Here is a 20,420-nt window from a genome sequence, read left to right as displayed (position 1 = left end):
TTTATTCCCTCATCCAAATCATTGATGAAGATGTTGAAGAGTACTGGGCCTAAAACAGAGACTTGGGGTACTCCACTGCATACTTCCCTCTATATAGATGCAGTTCCATTGAGGACTACATGTTGAGTGCGGTTGGTCAGCCAGTTACGAATCCATCTGGTAGTGATGCTGTCTAACCCACATTCTTCTACTTTATCTAGTAGTAGGTTATGGTCTACCTTATCAAATGCCTTACTGAAGTCCAAGTAAACTATATCGACGGCATTCCTCTGGTACACTAATTTTGTCACTTTGTCAAAGAATGCAATAAGATTAGTCTGGCATGATCTGTTTTTGACAAACCCATGTTGGCTTTTGGCTATTACTTTGTTTACTTCTAGGTGTTCGCAAATTCGTTGCTTGATTATTTTTTCCAGAATCTTTCCTGGTATTCAGGTCAGGCTGATAGGTCTGTGGTTTCCTGGATCTATGTTTTTCCTTTTTTGAAGATGGGAACCACATCAGCTGTTTTCCAGTCCTTTGGTAGTTCCCCGGTGCTCCAGGATCTCTGAAAGATATAGTTCAGTGGTTCTGAGATCTCGTCTGCCATTTCCTTCAGAACCCTGGGTGTAATTCATCCAGTCCTGGTGATTTGAACTCATCTAAGTAAGTGCAAGGTGTGCGCGGAGGCTTGGGGAGGGCAAAAAACGGGCCTACCCGAAGTTCAGAAAGGCCGGAAACTGGCTCATTTCCAGCCTCCAGAGGACCTCCAGAGCCTGGGGAGGCCATTTTCGCCCCCCCAGAGGCCTGAGGAAAGTCTCCGTAGCCTGGAAAGAGCAAAAACACCCCTCCCGTCATTGTGCAGGAGGCTGACTAGGCCATGCCCACCATGGACACGCCCACCCAGCAACCAGGCAGAGAACCCCTTGCTAAAATTTTTGAAGCCCTCCCCTGCATAACAGGGAAGACTTGACACTATGCTGTCCCTCGTTCAGAGGTTTAATAGTTGAGTCTCACTATCTCAGAGAGAAAACTAGCAAATGTTCAATCATAAACAAGAATCTAAACTTCCCTGCAGTCAGAATAGTCCTAGTTCAGATTCATGGTACCTTTGCAATAGAGCTGCAGGCATTTAAGAGATCTTGTATCTCCCACTGCATCCTTGTTGGAGATGGTTTGACTTCTAGGTTCACTTACATAAACTTTGCAAAAATCCTGTGGACTATTTTATTCAATGTATCACCATGTAAGCTACTATGGACCACAGCACAATCCATCCAATTAATTGAGCATGTTTCCAAGAAAGGACTATTGCAGGAACTCTTGGTGGCAAACAGTTAAAACTGAACATTGGACTTCATGTCTGAATGGAATAATTGATGCTGCCTGCCCATTACCTGTTGGACACTGGTATTGATCCTTCAAGCCCTAATGGTTTAGGACCAGACTATTCCAGACAAGGCCCGACAAGGAACAATGGATGGAAACTGATCAATGAGAGATTCAACTTAGAAATAAGGAGAAATTTTCTGACAGTGAGAACAATCAACCAATGGAACAGCTTGCCTTCGTATGTTGTGGGAGCTTCATCAATGGAGGCTTTCAAGAAGATACTGGACAGCCATCTGTTGGAAATGATATCTGTCAGAATGATATAGGGTCTCCTGCTTGGGCAGAGGGTTGGAATAGATGACCTACAAGGTCCCTTCTAACTCTGTTAATCTGTAATCTATCCGAGAGACCACCTTTTTCATTACAAGCTTGTTTGGTAATTTAGACCAGCAAAGGAGATCATTTCTAAAGATGTCCCTGTAATCAGAAGCTCACTTATAGACCACACAGGAAACAGCTTGCTTCTGTGCAGCTCCCACTCTCCCAAGCTTTCAACCAACACTTGATTTTAAATTCAATTGTACTGATGGTATTATGTTTTATATACTGTACCTTGGCTTAACTGTGGTAAGCTTCTTGAGTAGTTATGCAACCATGAAATTGCAGTATATTTAATATTGCTTAAAAATGGAGATAGAAGCCAAGAGAAACAACCCAATTTATTCTTTTCAAACTACTGCACCTACAGGAGAACAATAAAGAATAGGTGGCGCAAACATTCTCTGCCTACTGGATTTTGACATATCTATTTTTTTTTTAAAACAGACCAGTTAAAATACTTCATTTCTTGCTCACAACAATGGTATAAGCTGGATTCCTAGGAGATTTGCTCTGTCAGGTAGCTTATTTTTGTGAAACGAACCATGAAGACTTGAATTTAGTACAGGAGCCTCTCATGTTGTGGCTTTTCCAGCCGCTTTTTAGGCAAAACAGCTTCCGGCAAACATCTGCATTATTCCTAATAATGTAAATATTGCAGCACTCTTGGCACCTTCCAAGATTGTGGGAGCTTCATCACTAGAAGCTTTCAAGAAGAAACTGGGCTGCCATTTGTCAGAAATGGCGTAGGGAAGTGGTGGCTAACTTTTTTGTCCTCACGTGCTGAAATTGTGCGCACGCCTCCATCCACAATGCAATGCACTCTCCCTGGACACGCATGTGCAACACCGCCCCGTGCAAGACACTCAACCTCCTGCACCAGCCTTGGGGGGGATGTTTTCATCCTCCCCAGGCTCTGGAGGCTTTCTTCGAGCCTCCGGGAGGGCAAAAATGGCCTCCCTGGGGCTCCACAGGCCCTCTGGAGGCAGGAAACAGGCCCGTTTCCGGACTTCCAAAACTTCAGGGAGTCTTATTTTTTGCCCTCCCCAGGCTCCAGAGGCTTTCCTCGAGCCTCTGAGAGGGTGAAAACAGTCTCCCCTGGGCTCCGGAGGCCATCCTTGAAGCCTCCTAGCACCAAAAATGGAGGGGGGGGGGCATGCCATAGGTTTGTCATCACGGGTATACGGTCTTCTGCTTGGGCGGGAGTTTGGACTAGAAGACCTTCCAACTCTATTAATCGGTTATCTGTTAAAGATGGATTGGGACCACAATTCAGGCGTTGGAGTTCTTATTAGATCAGGGTTAGACTGACTCCAGGACTAAGCACAATTCTTTCTCAGTAACAACTATCACAATTGATTGTCTAGCCAACTTTTGCCATACCCGTTCCATAGTGTTCTCTCTTTAAGCACCTGGGACATAGTGCAATTTCTTTATCCGTGGTATGTTTGCTTCAAACCTTTGGCGCGTGCGGCAATTCCAACATCGTGACTTTGCTTACCGGAACCAAGCATAGCATAACTTTAGATGTTGCTTTCTTTGTTTGTCTATTGCCCAGAGATGGGATTCAATTTTTCTTACTACCAGTTCTGTGGACGTGGCAGGGGAAGGATGCTGCAAAATCCCCATTCCCTCCCAATCAGCTGGGACTCAGGAGGAAGAGAATAGATGGGGGCGGGGCCAGTCAAAGGTGGTATTTACTGGTTCTCTGAACTACTCAAATTTTCCGCTACCGGTTCTCCAGAACTGCTCAGAACCTACCACCTCTGCTATCGCCCATCCTCATGCAAGGCACCTGGAAGCTGATTTCATCTTGGGTATTCAAACGTCTTCCTCAGATTTCTGGAGTCAATTCGCATTAAATTCTACAGATTATGGAGCTCTCCAATGAATCTCTTTGCTACAAAGACTCATTCCTGATCATGTACATAGTAACCCACCTGGAAATTAATACAGAGGTGCAACTCAATTTTTGATTGACTTAGTGGAGCATGCCCTGCTCCAAAATGAAACTGAATTTTAAAAAGTGGTCAAAAGATTGTAGCCAAGTAAGTATCATGACGCACATTTATTCCTCTCCCCAGTAAACTATTTAAATTAAAACTATTAATTAAAATGCCTTGCTAAAGGGTTAAGCACGCTACAATTCATTACTCCAATAACAAATTACCTTTCTAAAAATTATTGGGGGAGGGGAAAGGAACAACAATGCTGATTTCCCCCCCACCCAGCTGTAAGTATTTAAAAATTATTTGTGGGAATCCAATAACTGGTGCATACATATTATATTTTGTAAATAAAATCCTAATGAGTTTAAATAGTGATAAGCGCTGTGAAACTATGTTATCACCACACATCTTTAATCCTCTGCCTCCTCATTTCATTATTAGGTCATCATTACCCACAGACTTGTCATAAAACAGCCCCCCCCCCAGTTACACAGTTTACAATGTGAGACAAATGTCAAAATGTGGGTTAACGTCTTGGCTGCCTTTCCACTGAAAAATGTCTTGCAAACCTCAGCACAACTCATTTCACAGCTTTCAGATTTGGCCATGGAAGGGAAGGGAAGGCAAGGGAAGGGAAGGGAAGGAAGAATAGAATAGAATAGAATAGAATACTTTACTGTCACTCTGAATATAAACTAATCGGCATAAATCAAAACGAAATTTCTATATGCATACAGCTCTCAAAGGATCATCACCTCTAATGTACACTACATAAACATGACAAAATAAATAGAAAATTGTGCATATGTCCACATAAATTATATGACAGAGAAACAACACAGTCTAGGAAGTGAGGAAGGAAGGGGACAAAGGGGAAGAAGGGAGAAAGAACGGGAAGGAAGGAGCATTAGGAAACTCAGCAGTGAAAGCTCAAGGATGCATTGGAGGTGCAAGGGAAAGAGCACACACTCCCATACGCACATCTGCAAAGAAAAGGGGCGCACCACGTTGGACTAGGTGGGCAAGCTCCACCTTGCAAAGCCAGCATTGGCTTCTCCTGCTGTTCAGTCAATACTTCGCCCCCCCCCCCCCCGGGTAAATCCTTACCTGATTTGACTAGCACCGCTCTGTACAACCCCGTCGCCCCAGGTGGGATTCTCACCTGGTCGCCCCTCCTCTGGCTCATCACGCCGGCAGGTGGCTCTTGGCGGGCTCCCTAACTCTACTCCGGCTGCGCCAAACCCCTCTCTCTGCCTTCTGCGTTATTGCGGCGGGGTTTCTAAGTGGGCATGACTTTGGGGCAATCGGCGGAGAAGCCCTCTCGCTCCCGCACGGATCTTTTTCTGAGGCGGCGAGTCACGTGAAAGGCGCCAGCGGCCGTTCTGTACAGCCGCCGCCTCCCCCTCCCCTCCCCTGCGAAACCTTTCCCGCCCCCCCTCGAATCCTGTAACGTGGCATGAGTCGCTGTGAAAAATCTGTGCAAAGCTCGCACTTTGGGGAAGGTTTGGGGGTGGGAAGCTCGCAGACGCGTTTTGTGCCAGGCTTTGCTCACTCCTGCTGGGAACTTTGGTGACAAACGCGGTGCGTGCAACTTTCGGTATTAAGAACGAAGCTTTGTGTTTCTTTCTGGGAGGTCTACCCTTCCCCCCCCCCCCCCATGCAATGTTAGCAATTAGCCAGCACTTTGACGAGAAAAAGAGACCTATAGAAAGGGACCTCCTGCTCCGACGAGCTGAGCGTGGAGTTGGTACGAAACGGGAGTGAAGGCAGGCAGGAACATTTGCTCTGCGCAACTCCTACGCTGCGAACGGCAGGCGCCAAATCAAAGCTGGCGTCATCGCCATCCTCAGCGCTCAGGTTGCAGCGCCGTTTAGAAATGCTTGCAACCCCCCACCCCCCAAAAAACCCCACGCTGGGCACTCAGGTGACCCTGAGGACCCAGATCAACCTCCAAGTGCTTCGATGACCCTCTAAAAAAAGAGGATGCCGGTGACCAGCTGTCTGCAAGGAATATAAATCCTTCCATTCCTCCGCCGTCCAGTGAGAGTTGAAGAAGCTTCTGGGATGAGAAGCGAAGTCTTCGAAAGGAAAAAGCAAGAAAGTTCAGTTGCCTCCTGAAACCCCCACCCCCACGCGTTTTGGGACAATCTGGTTGACTGAGAATCTCTACAGACTTTTATGCTTAGCAAAACCCAAGATCAGAGGTGGTATTCAGCAGGTTCTGACCAGTTCTGGATAACTGGTAGTGGAAATTTTAAGTAGTTCCGAGAACCGGCAAATACCACCTCTGACTTTCCCCACCCCCATCTATTCCCTGTCTCCCGAGTCCCAGGTGATTGGGAAGGAATGGGGATTGTGCATTAACCTTCCCCTGGAGTGGGATGGGAATGTGGTTTTACAGTATCCCTCCCTTGCATGCCCATCAAGACATGCCACGCCTATTAAGCCACGCCCACAGAACCAGTAGTAAATTTCTTTTGAATCCCACCACTTCCTAAGATCCTTTAAGAGCATCAGATAGGGTTCTATGGAATCCCGTTCCTCTGATTTTTCTTAACTCCCTACTGATTGAATGAACTGCAATTGGGGGGGGGGGGTTTGTCATGTCACAGGCAGGCAGGATTCAGTCAAAACGCTGAGCCAAATGTGTGAATGTTAGTTGCAGAGATTTTTGTTCCTTGGTGGTTGTTCTGGCTTGCTCCTTAGGTTGACAGAGCTCGGTTGCCCAAGGCTCACTCACATGACTCATAGATCTTAAAGAATGATATAAGACTCCAGCAAAGATCGCAAGCGATGAGTAAGGAAACTTTAGCTTTAATGGAACTCCGTGCGATGAATTTAAGAAGAGGAGGATAAAAAACAACAGTGGTGCATTTGTGTCATTAGTGTAACAAGGCTATTTGGGCTAATGTGCACATGCGATTATGTCATTTGCACAAATTGTATCCCCGGTGCGCATCGTACATTCTGATTTTAACAAGACAATCAAGAATGATGGATTCTTCCTTCCCCAATTAGTCCATTAAGTGGACAACGAGGACAATCCATAAATCTAATTAACAAACAAGCCGAACAAATAAATCAAGATTTCATGGTAGAGGAAGAAACATTTCTTCAGATATTATCCTGTTTCCCTGAAAATAAGCCTCCCCAGATAATAAGCCAAATCAGGCTTTTGAGGTCATGCGCTAAAATAAGTTCTCCCCAAAAATATTGCAACACAGCAACAGCCATGAGGTGACCACACCCGTTTCCTTCTGCACCTCAAAAATGAGACCTCCAAAAAATAAGGCCAAATGCTTATTTTGGGGGTGAAAAGAAAATAAGACCCTGTCTTATTTTTAGGGAAACACGGTATGATTTCCAAGGGCATTTTTTTATATCAGTGTCAGCCGTTTTAATGGGGACTGGAAATGAATTGGGAGCCAATGCAGTCTAGTCTTTGCATTACAACCACAATTGGGACCAGAATTTCTGTTCTTAAGCAAGGTGGTGTAGAAAGTTAGCACCCACCCCTCTCCTAGAAGAATGAAATATTTTGAGAAATAAAAAAGCAGAATATTATATTTCTCTTGATTAGAAATGAAGAAACATGTTTTAGAGGGAGAAAGCAGCCCCGCCTTTTCTTAGTAGCCCACAGCAGATGTCAGCAGTTAAGACATAAAGAGATAGATTAAGAGATAAAGAGATAGATAGTTCTATTCATAAGCAAATACCCCACCCAAGATCCAACACAAGAAAAAGCCATTAAGCCATAAATAGGAATTACTCAACATCAGGGCTGTCAAACTCCCGGCCACACCCATGCCTGGTTTAGTCAGGGGGAAAACGTCCTGATGTGTCACATGACACCGCCGTGCTGACGTGAGTTTGACACTCCTGTCCAATACCCTTTAAGAACACAAGCCTCTTCAGCCTCTTCATTGCATCATCTCAGTGGTCCAAACTTCAACCAAACTTGGGAGCTCAGACATCCTTTAGAGCCAGCTATAGCAATAGCACTTAGACTTATATACTGTTTCACAGTGCTTTATAGTCCTCTCTAAACGGTTTACAGAGTCAGCATATTTCCCCCAACAATCTAGTTTATAGCCCTCTCTAAGCAGTTTTACAGAGTTAGCGTATTGTCCCCAACAATCTGGATCCTCATTTTACCCACCTGAGAAGTTTGGAAGGCTGAGTCAACCTTGAGCCTGGTGAGATTCGATCTGCCAAACTGCTGGTAACCGGTGATCAGCAGAAGTAGCCTGCAGTACTGCATTCTAACTAGTGCACCACCACGGCTCTATGTAGCTCTATATAGCTATGACCCCTACATAACCCCTACAACAGTCAGAATACATGTTCTTGCACAGGAACAGGAAGTTCAAGTGCAAAGCCCAAAGAAGGTATAAAATCCACCCACTCTTAACTCCAAGTGGTCAGATGAACCCGAACCACAAACATATGGTTCTGTTAATCAATAAATGGACCCTCTTTCCAATCAGCTTCCAGCCTCCATTTTGTCTCCAGTGCCTTTCTCCTGACTTGGAACTGAACCAGATGGATATTTCTTCCCACGGTGGTTAGGTGAGTTGCTCCTGATTTTATCTTCATCCAAGATATCTGGTTCTAATTAACTGTCACTTGTTTGAACATTTTGTCCAGGAAAGGAACGTTGAGAAGCTTATACATATTCAGAACTTCTCCGTCCGAGTATGTTATGTTCCAGACTGTTCACATTATGATTGGCTTTAATGAAAATGAGATCATTTTTTAAAGGAGCCATTTATAAGCTCCTTAATCAAGGTGAATATCTCTGTCATATTAAATGTAATAAGCCAAGAAGAGAAAGATTGAGTAAATAGGTAAAATGGCCAAACTCTATTAAACTAATCTGAAAGGTAACAAAAACAAATCAGATTAGCAGGTATCGTAGACATACTTTAGAAGATCAACTGCCAATACTATAGAATGAGGCATGATTAAGATGATTAATTTTACCCTGAAAGTGATATGTTTACCCAAATGTTTGACACCAAGCTCCCAAGGGTTCTGAACCAGCACCTCTCAACCTTGGCAATTCTAAGGAATATGGACTTCAAATCCCAGGTTACCCCAGCTTGCAGGCTGTCTAGGGAATTCTGGGAGTTGAAGTCCACAATCTTGGAGTCAACAGATTTGAGAAATATTGTTCTAAATGGTCATGTTGGACCACTTCAAAGGGCTTTGTTGGGCAAAATTCACTGGGAGAGAAAATTATTGGCTTCGTCCCATTCACTACCTCAGAATAGTCTTATGAATCCTCTAGATCAGGGGTGTCAAACTCATCACAGCAGCATCACGGACTTCCCCCCCTTTACTAAACTGGGCATGGGCGTGGCCAGCATGTGACTCATCCAGCCTGCGGCCCAGGAGTTTGACAGGCGTGCTGTAGATGATTAACCACTTGACATCATCTCCCACCTTGGGATTTAGTCTTTCTCTGTGGATCTCATAGAACTGTTCTAGCATTATTTGTTGGAAATCTGTTGTATGTCAAAGTCACAGAATATAAGGTTACCAAGTATTAATACACAGTGTGAATTGGCAAAGACAAACACGGGAAATTATCTCACAAAATGGAGGAAAACATATCCCAGATCATTGGTAGATGGGGAATAATATCAGAAACTTACTTTTTGAAAAATCTTTATATGTATGTATGTATGTATGTATGTATGTATGTATGTATGTGTGTTACAACCCCTGGTATGCCTAAATATGGGAGGAAGGTCACTACTCCCTCTTTCTATCCTTCGGCTCATCACAGAAGACCATGCAGGCAGAAAACCATATTTTTATTTTTAATGTTGCCTTTTTATATTTGTGTTGTATTTGTACTGATAAATAAATAAAGGGAGACTAGTATAGATCTATTTCGAGCTAATTAGCTCTCATCAGCTAGCCATACCCTTACTGGGATTTGAACCTGGGCTGTATTATATCTTAGGCAGGAGTCTTAGCCACTAAGCCACAGGCTCGCCTCCTTATCAGTTGAGCCAGGGAAATAGGTATGTATTTGTGTTACAACCCCTGGTATGCCTAAATATGGGAGGAAGGTCACTACTCCCTCTTTCTGTCCTTCGGCTCATCACAGAAGACCATGCAGGCAGAAAACCATATTTTTATTTTTAATGTTGCCTTTTTATATTTGTGTTGTATTTGTACTGATAAATAAATAAAGGGAGACTAGTATAGATCTATTTCGAGCTAATTAGCTCTCATCAGCTAGCCATACCCTTACTGGGATTTGAACCTGGGCTGTATTATATCTTAGGCAGGAGTCTTAGCCACTAAGCCACAGGCTCGCCTCCTTATTAGTGACCTTCCTCCCATATTTAGGCATACCAGGGGTTGTAACACAAATGCCCGCAAAAGCCCACCCCTGTTCCATTCCCCAGCATTCAGTCAAAACTGGGGATGCTTATTGGATGAGAAACAAAACATCTTCAAGAAAAAAAAAAATCCAGTTGCTTTTTGAAAAAGCACCTTTGGGAACAGCCATGACCTGGATGACTAAGAATCTCCACAGACATCATCATCATCATCCTTCCTCCCAGAAGACTGGAGTGTGTGATAAAATAATTGAAATACAGTTTAATTGTACAAGAGTTCAAAAGAATATTTGTTTAACAAGCAGTCTGTTCCTGGAACATTGGTCATCATGTGGCTGTCAATTTCTGCATGAATAAACATATCTAATGCCATTTTGGACTAAATAGTGGGAGATCCAGTTGTGTTTCCCTGCAAAGAGAATTCCACAATCAGGCATCATACCTGAGAAGGTCATAGTCACCATACTTTGAATCAAACCCAGTAGTAGGATCAAAAGCAGAGCTGATCTTATCATATGTCATTTTTGCTTACCAAAATGTCTACATTTAAATGAGACAATAAAAAAACAAACAAAAAGGAAACCAAAAGACCAAAACATCTCTTCAGCAATAATCAACACCCAGATGAATATAGGTTAACACCACTACCACCATAGACGAACAAGCGAATAGTAAACAACAACTTAATCAAGGAACCACCAAGACCATTCCCACCAACACCAACAGGGCAAGCCACTAGTATATATAATGAGAAAAAACCCTCTCCCCTCTAGCATTGATGATGTTACCTAGTTGGGTAATGAAATGTCTTCAAGAAAACAAGCCAGCTCGGACAGCACCAAGGACCCCACATAATATCAAAATTAATAGATTTCAAAAATGAAATCCCCAATTGCAGCCACTTACTGTTGATTGCAATTGAGAGGGAAAGACAAGAGAATATGGTTCTTCTTTTGTGAGACATCTAAGGAAAAATATTTATTTGTACCTCATATTTTTCTGCTGCCAGAATCCAAAATTATAAAAGAATTTCAGCCTGAATATTGTTACAGTTTTCCTCGCTAGGATTTGTATCATTTCAGAGACTCACCTGTGTGACTGCTAACATGTTTTCTATTTCTCTGGCGACAGTTGGACCGAGGAGAGTATTCTTTCTAGGAAAAAAAGTGGGAAACAGAAAGGGCCATGAATTCACAATTTATCATTATTTCAATTCCTAATGCTTGTCTAAAGCTTACAATTTTTTTTTGCCAACTTGAATACCATTTTTCTCTTTGTTTTGTTATGGGATGTGCTCCAGCCTTAGGTTGTGTAACCAATGCAACAGCCAATAGGAAGGTATTATTTGGATAAAGCATCTCTCATTGACCGGCAGTTGCATTTTTGCGCCACTTCTGGTTTCTAGGTAGTCTTCAAAAATGACTGCAAGTGTGATGCAGTAGTCTATCTTTGAGGTGTTAAGGACATGAGTTAACATTGTCAGGTCTTACTGTTCCAACTAATATATCAGCTTGTCTGTTGCTTTCACCTCTTGAGGAATCATGGGCATAAATCTGAGAGGACCCTCAATTTACAGTCCTCCTTCTGGGGTAGTATGATCCCACCCAGAATCAGCCAAGGACCCAGGATCAAGCCAAAATGGTTATGTAAGAACTGTACCCAAAGGTAAACACTTTCACTGCATCTCCGATTGAGCTTGTAGTGACAATGTATCATCAGCATATTGATAGTACCTCACCCCAACCCATGCACAATATCACTTAGCAATTTCACGCACTGTAGATGCTGAATTGCACGAAGGTGGGAGTGAATTCTTAGACCAACAGTGAGAGCAACAATTTTTAAAGCAATGTGTATTCAGAGGTCTAAGCATTAAATCCCACAACGGGAGAAAGATCTGAGTCCTATAGAATTCACAACAAAGAAGCCAGAAGTTTACTGTTTTTCTTCATTAACTGTTCATTGAAAATGTTCAGTCAAGAAAGAGTGGAACTATCATAAAACAGCGTCTCCCAATCTTAACCCTTGCAGGATGTCCAGAACACACGCACACACGCCCACACGCACGCACACTTACACACACACTTTTAGAGATCTTATAGGCAATTCCAATTATGTATACAATTCCCACTCTGTAAATTGGATGAATACAACTGAAAATACAATGGCTACAAATTAGAGAATATGTGGCAATGAAAACATCCACCGTGTAGCAAAAATCTAGCCAAATTCAATATGGAAGGATGGAGGCATAGCTGAGTCAAGTGATAAAGTAGTTATACCATTGCTACTTTTAAGGAGGATGGCAGCACAATTTCACTCAGTGATGATTTTACTATTGCCTTAATTTGTGGTGTCACATATTGCTGAGAAAGGTTTAATAGGATTACAACTTAATAGGGCTTGTTCCATCTAGGGGTCATGAACGTCATCCACTAATGATTAGTGCTGTTTCAGTCTCTTTTCCATATCTGAAATGAATCCAGATAATCTACTTTTATGTAGGAATCTATGCTTCACTACCATCTTCTGAATTTCCCCCCTACAACCTGCTCAGAGAAGAGATGGCTCAGAGTAGAAACTGTCTAATGAGATTGGACCGAAAGAAGACCTCTTCAGCAGAAGGTGCATCTTCTGCTTAGTATATTTTCTCCAAAAGAAGAGTCCAAATACACAGTCACATAATGGCTGCCTGAAGAAGCTCTGCGGATTGTGGATTCATCTCAAAGCTTTGCCTATTACTATTGAGAGTTATTCTGGAGACTCCACAAGTGACTTTTTATGTTGTTGTCCTAGTCTCCTTATTTAACTCTGTGCAAATAATGGCTAAGGTGAAGCCAATGTGATTTGATCTGCCAAATATCTGGAAAACAGGTCAGCAGTCTAATAGAGTCTTACTGAATAGGCTTAATGCTGCTTTGAAAAAGAAGATGACGGGGAAAAAGGATCTGATGTCATGACGGTACGATGTGCGATCTCGGAGCTCCAAGATCGCAGTCAACACTTTTGCCGCTGGATGGTCCATTTGGGCCTAAACCGTCCTGAAGAGACGGTGACAGGGAAGAGTACGTCTTGCTGATCTCAGGGACACTGCAAAGTCCCTAATTGATCCAAAATAATCTCTTCTTGCCAGCGACAATAAGCACAGCCTCAAGCTGCTGAAGTTGGGACAACTCTGCAACAGGAGGAAAGCGGAAAGAGAAAGTGTGTCCATCTGGTGAGGAAATTTTATTTTTATAAAAGACTGCCCAAAAAAGATTGAAGTTAAATTAAACAGGTAAAGAAAAGGAAATAAGCGGCAAAATTAAGCATTGTTGGACAGTGTGTTATCTTTTTTTACTTTATTTTTTTCTATGGATGGAAGTTTTGAAAACATTTTTTACTTTTTAAAGTGAAAGTACCAGATTTTCTTCTTCTACTTCTTTTTTTACCTATGGATTAAATCTTTTCCTTTATTTCTACAATACTGGTTTGGATGGATTTTTCTTTTTCTTTTGTTCCATTTAAGAATTTTGTTTCTTCTAAGCCTGAAATATAAAGAAGATATAAAAGGAATATAAAGAGGGTAGTAATCTTAGAGGGAAAAGAAGTTACACTGCCACTTGGAGGTTGGAGGTTGAGACCTGGAAACATTGCTTTTTCTTTTTTCCTTTTGATCATTTTGACCTTGCACTTCAAAGGCTTCAGCTTGTTTATAGAGAAGAGCATGGGTTGTTTACGCAGGTGCTCTCTGGATGGTTGTTGCTAGCTGGAAAGAAGTGAAAACAAGAGTGGCAGTGTTTACTAATTGGAAGGATGGCACGACATCAAAAAAAACCCCATAACACTACAACAGGTTATGTCTGGAATTCAAAAATTATTAGAAATAACAGAGAGAATTGAGAAGAGATGGGAAATATTGAAAATATAAATTGTAATGTGGTAAAACCTGATGGAAAAATGGAAGATATCCAGCAAATGGAAAAAGTGGAGGCTAGAGTCCTAAAACCCAAGGGAAAAATGAACAAAGAGGCAAGATAACCGTGGATATTGACAGTGAACTGAGTGTGGTTGGAGATGGAAAGAATGGAACAAGGAAAGGGAAGATAGATGGAAAAGTGCTTTACCCCAGATTTCAAGGTATAGAAGAAGAAAAAAGAGAAGATTTGATGGACTTTGGAGAGAAACTTTGACAAAAACACTACTGATAACCAAAGATAAGCTGATTAAAGAAGCTGATGGAGGGTTTCGAGATTTTACAAGATATGTAACAAGCAACAAGTTACAAAGAAAAGTCCAAACAAATTTGATTAAGGAAATAACCAGAAGTTCAATTCCACAAATGGCAAAAGAAATAGGACTACACTATTACTGGAAAGACACATGTTGAGATATGAAAATTAATAATAAAACACTAGTTAAATTTAGAGCACTAGTTAAAATTAGAGCATTATGTTAAAAATGTAGTGATAATGAATAAAGTTAGATAAATAATTGATAATGATAACAATGTATACATATGCATTGGTTTGATAAGAGGAAATTTGGTATAAATTTTAAATGGTGAAAAAAGGGGAAAAAGTAAGTTAAACTTAGTCAAACTATTGTTGAATAAATGACTGATAATGATAGTAATATAATAATTTGTATTGACATGTTAAAGGGGAAATTGGATATAAATTGTAAACAATGATTAAGAAAAGAGGTCTAAAAATTTTGTTATTAAACATAATTAATTTTTATTTTGAATGTGTTATAAAGATATAATGTGGTTGGATGATATTGAAAATAGATAAGGGAATGCCACTATGTGGTTTTGTTTTAAATTTTGGAATGTTTGTTATAAAGGGATGTTAAAACAACTGTAGTCATATATATAGCAATATATATAAATATATTTGATGTAAAATATATAACTTGATATGAATCATAGGTGATGACTGTGGAAGAGATGCACGAAAGTTCTTTGTAACCAATTGACACACTTTCTACAATTTGTAATGGAAGATGATTTTAAGGTGTTTGTGTTTATTCAAAAAATATATATATATGCTGGTTTTGTTGTATTCGGGTCTTTTCCCCTTACACGGGAAAAGACCCGAATATAACAAAACCAGCATACCTACACCCGTGAAAATCTACGAAAACAAATATATATATATATATATATATATATATATGTATGTATGTATGTATGTATGTATGTATGTATGTATGTATGTATGTATATATATATATATATATATATATATATATATATATATAATGTGTTGTATTTGTGGTGATAAAATAAAGGGAGACTAGTATAGATCCATTTCGAGCTATTTAGCTCTCATCAGCTAGCCATACCCTTACTGGGATTCGAACCTGGGCTGTGTTATACACTAGGCAAGAGCCTTAACCACTATGCCACAGGCTTCTCCTCCTTTATCAGCTGAGCCAGGGAAATAAGTATGATAAAGGAGGAGAAGCCTGTGGCATAGTGGTTAAGGCTCTTGCCTAGTGTATAACACAGCCCAGGTTCGAATCCCAGTAAGGGTATGGCTAGCTGATGAGAGCTAAATAGCTCGAAATGGATCTATACTAGTCTCCCTTTATTTTATCAGCACAAATACAACACAAATATAAAAAGGCAACATTAAAAATAATAATATGGGTTTCTGCCTGGATGGTATTCTGTGATGAGCCGAAAGGACAGAAAGAGGGAGGAGTGAGCTCCCTCCCATATTTAGGCATACCAGGGGTTGTAACACAAACACACACACACACACACACACACACACACACACACACACACACACACACACACACATATATATATATATATATATATATATAAAAGAAAAGAAAAAGAAGATGACTATAAATGGTTTTGTTGGAAGAAATGTCCTTCTGGGTTCAGTTCCAAGTGGGGAAAAAGACACTGGAAACATGGAGGCTGCTTGGAAAGATTGTTTAATGATGAACATGACCACATGGCTTGAGTTCCTGAGCAGAAAAGGTAAACACATGCTTCAAGATGTTGAGTGAAGAAGAAAAGAGGCCAAGATGCTGAAAGTCCCTGGTTTTATGCCCTCTCTGGCCTTTGATCTTGATCTTGTATTCTGATTGGTTGTCAGACTCCCATGAGGCCATGCAAGGGAAACTCTGTAGGCTGTGCTTTGAGTCCATGTTTGGTTGAGCATTGCTTCTTCCCAGGTGCCCTGTGGTGAGATGGGTAAAGGGCTAATACTATCATGTCTTAATTCCATCACTCTGGAGCTGAAGGGGGGTCTTTGTTATGTAGAATAGACTGACTCAGGCCCTTTAATGGACCATTGACAAAGGTGGGGGCTATTGAGAATGAGTCTGTTTCCTGCCTAAAAACATGTTTCTCCATTTCTTATCCAGGGAAATACAATATTCTGCCTTTTCAATATTTCTCAGGATATTTCATTTTTCTAGGAGAGGGGTGGGTGCTAACTTCCTATAGCCTCTCCCTGTAAAGCTAAAAAAATTTTCTATGTCTAATTCAGTCAAGTATCTGGGGCTACTCTTGCCAATCCAGGTATCATGAAAAGTGGACAAATTAGCCTGTGTATATATCAGATTAATTCCATTGGTTTGCACAAAATAACCATGTTAAAGGAAATGAGGTATCCTGGCCGCTTTAATCTTGGGCACCAATTAATGGGATGACTTTCACATCGAGATCCAGTTTTCCAAAAGTTATTTAGTTTAGGCTTTAGCTTGGCATCAGAATTAAGAAACAGTCCCAACCTGTCCTCTTACAGATTTCTGCACAAAAAGGCTTTGTTTTTCTCCATGGCTCCCTGAAGGTTACCACATGTCAGTATAACTGGTTGCTAGGTGATGGTTATCTGGAGCTGTTCCTTTGGACATTGTGTCTTGTGGTTAAAAAGAAGACTTTTCCTCCCACAACTGTACTTACAAAAGTGAAATTCCTGCACGTGACACCCTGAGATGATGACATTTGCACACATCTCTTCTCCAAAATCAGTTTTTGCAGCATTTTAACTCCCAGTGGACTTATCCAGCATGGTATGTTCCAAGAAAGTTTCATTCTAAATCAGAAGAATCCTGGAAATCAGTGGGCTATCATGTAGTATGATAATTCAAAAATAATGCTGGCCCTAATACCTTCAGAAGTTCTGGACAAGGCCCAGTTCATTTCTCCGAGAACAGGGCTGTTCTTTCCTCCATTTATTTTGCCCGGTTTTTCTCAACTTGCCATTCCCCGGATGAATGGGTACCCATAATTCTTGAATTCTCAGCCAACATCCACGGAGAGGCTCAGCATATGTGTGGTGGGGAGATGAAGATGGGAGGGCATATGGTTGGTGGGTGAGTGGCAGAGGAAGCTGTTTTCAATTATTAACCTATTTGATGCAATTTTATTCTAGTCAAGTAGCAAAAAATCCTAAAATTAAGGCCATAAAAGGGTTGAACTTTAAGCAGCAGGTGGCTACTGATTTATCCAGATGCCCAAATCCCATCTTTATAACATAGCTTATTAGTTTGATGAAGTTTGATAAAGGTTGGCAGGCAGTCTTTCTTTGTTTCCCTATCTGCTGTTATTCAGTTTGGTGAAAGAGAATTTGATTAAGAAAATGTTCACATGAGAACTCTGGAGAAATTATCCCGGGGAGGAATCAATCAATCACAATAGAACTAGAAAAGACCTTGGAGGTCTTCTAGTTTGATCCCCTGCTCAATCATTTCAGAAAGGTGGCTGTCCAGTCTTTTCTTAAAAACCCCCAATGATGAAGAACCTACAACATCTGAAGGCAAGCTGTTCCACTGGCCAATTGTTCTCACTGTTAGGACATTTCTCGTTAATTCCAGGTTGCTTCTCTCCCTGGTTAGTTTCCATCCATTGTTTCTTGTCTTGCCTTCCATGGTGCTTTGGAAAATAAGTTGACTCCCTCTTCTTTGTGGCAGCCCCTCAGATACTGGAATAGTGCTATCATGTCATCCTTAGTCCTACTTTTCTCTACCTTAGCCATACCCAATTCATCATATTTTTTCATATATCATTGTACTATTTTTGTACTTGTTTAGTTATGAGACTGCCAAGAGGTCTGGGTCAGAATGCTCAGTTCTTGATAGTCGTTTCTCCAACAATCTGCAGTTTTCTTGGCTTCCAAGTCTTCTGCTGAATTTCATGGATAAACACTATGGTGCAATAAAGCCGACGGATCTCATCCTATTGGTAATGTTTCTTCTTCAACTCTGAAGCTGGCCTGACTGAGGCCATCTTGGAGGCTTCCATGTTGCCACAATGGTGCTGAGGGATGGGGGAGGGGGATAGAGATAGTTGGGGTTTTATAGCCAAAACAAAATAGCTTCCCCTGAGAACCAAGGACATTCCCACAGGTGGCTGAAAGACGAGGAGCAACCGGACAGCACCTTGATTGGACCATGTAATTGATTGTTTGGGAAAGGGGGAAGAAGTTTTACATTTAATTAGGTGAAAACTGTGGGAATCTTTAGAGTCAGTTTTCACCAGTCTGTGCCAATATGATATGTCCAATAAACCTGTCCTTTGAGGTATCTACTTGCCTCAGAGTTCTGCTTGCTCCCGGCATATTACTTGGAACCCTGACAAAATGCTGCTCTTAAAAAACGTGTAGAAAATCTCCATCCACCAAGAAAAATTTGTAGCCATTATATGTTTGGGCTGAAATGTCAGCCATTTTGACCTTGTTTTAATTTATAAGTGGATAGCTGCTGAACATGCTTTTTTGTGATTTTTAAAAACACATCAAGTGATGTGACAAAGCACAAGGGCCTAATCTAGCCTTAGAATATAATGGCTCAAAGGACTTTATGTAATGTTTTTTTTTAGCAATGTTGTATCTTCACTAAACATCTCAGCAAAAGGATATTGAACAAAAGGATACTCTCTACTAAAGATGGCACATAAAACACATTTATCATTTCAGGTCACATATGGGATGAAATTAAATCAATCCTTCTTCGCCAGAGAATCTTATTTTTAAAACATAGGAACATTGTTCTTGATCTCAAAAAGTTTAATTGTGGCTTCTTTTTGTGCCTTAAATGTTTGAGGCGCCTGTGTTGAAGACCTGAAAATCTAAATTTCTCACACACAGAGGGGTACAGAAAGAGAAAAGCAAAAATCTCTTGAACAGAGACAACTTTATTGTTTTAAAACTTTTCCTATTTTTTTTTAAAAAAACAACAAAGGTAAAGGTTCCCCACACATATGTGATAGTCGTTCCTGACTCTAGTGGGCAGAGCTCATCTTCGTTTCAAAACCAAAGAGCCAGCGCTGTCCAATGACGTCTCCATGGTCATGTGGTCAGCATGACTAAATGCCGAAAGCACACGAACGTTGTTACCTTCTTACCAAAGGTGGTCTCTATTTTTCTACTTGCATTTTTACATGCTTTCGAACTGCTAGGTGGGCAGAAGCTGGGACAAGTAACAGGAACTCACTCCTAGGGATTTGAACCGCTGAACAGCTGACCTTTCTGATCGACAAGCTCAGCATCTTAGCCACTGAGCCACTGTATCCCTAATAAAAAAACAATACAACCATCTTTTTCTTAAGAAACATTTTCTTTCTTTTTATTCCATAAACTACTTTGTGGCTGGTTCTTTTTTTCTTTAAAAAGTCAAAAGGTAGCTTTTAAAAAAACCACTTGGATCTAAATCACAAGGGCCAAACTATGATGAAATTAATAAAATATAAAGCAGGAAGAAATACAAGCTGTGTGGGAGGCCATCCAACCATTTTATTATTCCCTTCTATCATCCCTATCTTGTAACCTTGTTTTTCTCAGAAAATTGACATTTCAGATTTCCTTTGCAGAGTGGTACAGCGTGACACTAAGGTGGCATGACACCACCGAGCCATTTTGCTGAAAATAACGCTCCAAATGACATTTGGTTACGTGTCTCTTGGGAACAAGTTAATCAACTGCCTTCCAATCAGGATATTACATAGAATGTAATACAATAAACTCCCAGGATCAGTCTATATGTGGTCATCGTGTATATTTCCTGTTAAAAGCAGAAAAAGGAAATGAAAAGCATATTATGATTTGGAGCAGGTATTAGACACCCCTGCTTTTGCCCTGAAGGATGGACTCATTTAATCAGTACCAAATAACACAGATCAAGCAGACTTTTTTTTTTAATTGGGGTTGACATTTGTTCAACATTAAAGTTCCCAGGTTCTTTCCAGCCTCAGTTCAAGATGCTGGTCATTTTTTTTAATGCAATGCTAGTTACGTCTTTAGAATAAATTTTGGGATTGCATCCCAGGCACCTATTGCTAGAGGTGCTGTATTTACTTTCTTTTTACCATTGTCCTTGCAGGTCTTTCTATTATCTGGTTTTCTCCTGTTGTTTCTCTTTTGCTCTGCTGATTCCAGGCACCACAACATCCAATATCCAGACCCTTTTTGTCTTCCATATC

General features: G+C 40.9%; 1 protein-coding gene across 3 annotated transcripts in view; it reads right to left on the bottom strand.

The window, feature by feature from the left end:
- FAM107A (family with sequence similarity 107 member A) overlaps nucleotides 1-20,420 on the bottom strand; it is an 86,314-nt gene that overhangs the window by 35,189 nt on the left and 30,705 nt on the right. Inside the window, exon 2 of one of the 3 annotated variants that reach the window (XM_081937223.1) lies at nucleotides 11,085-11,148. In XM_081937223.1, the coding sequence (XP_081793349.1) occupies nucleotides 11,085-11,148 (64 nt within the window). Of the gene's footprint in view, nucleotides 1-4,745; nucleotides 4,982-11,084; nucleotides 11,149-20,420 lie in introns of those variants that run through there. The other 2 variants (XM_081937224.1, XM_081937225.1) reach the window with 2 other exon arrangements.

The sequence above is a fragment of the Natrix helvetica genome (assembly GCF_964273705.1).
Source record: "Natrix helvetica genome assembly, chromosome: 1".
Lineage (NCBI taxonomy): Eukaryota > Metazoa > Chordata > Lepidosauria > Squamata > Natricidae > Natrix > Natrix helvetica.
Note: the sequence above shows the minus strand (reverse complement) of the source record. Positions and strands in the feature narration are given on the sequence as shown.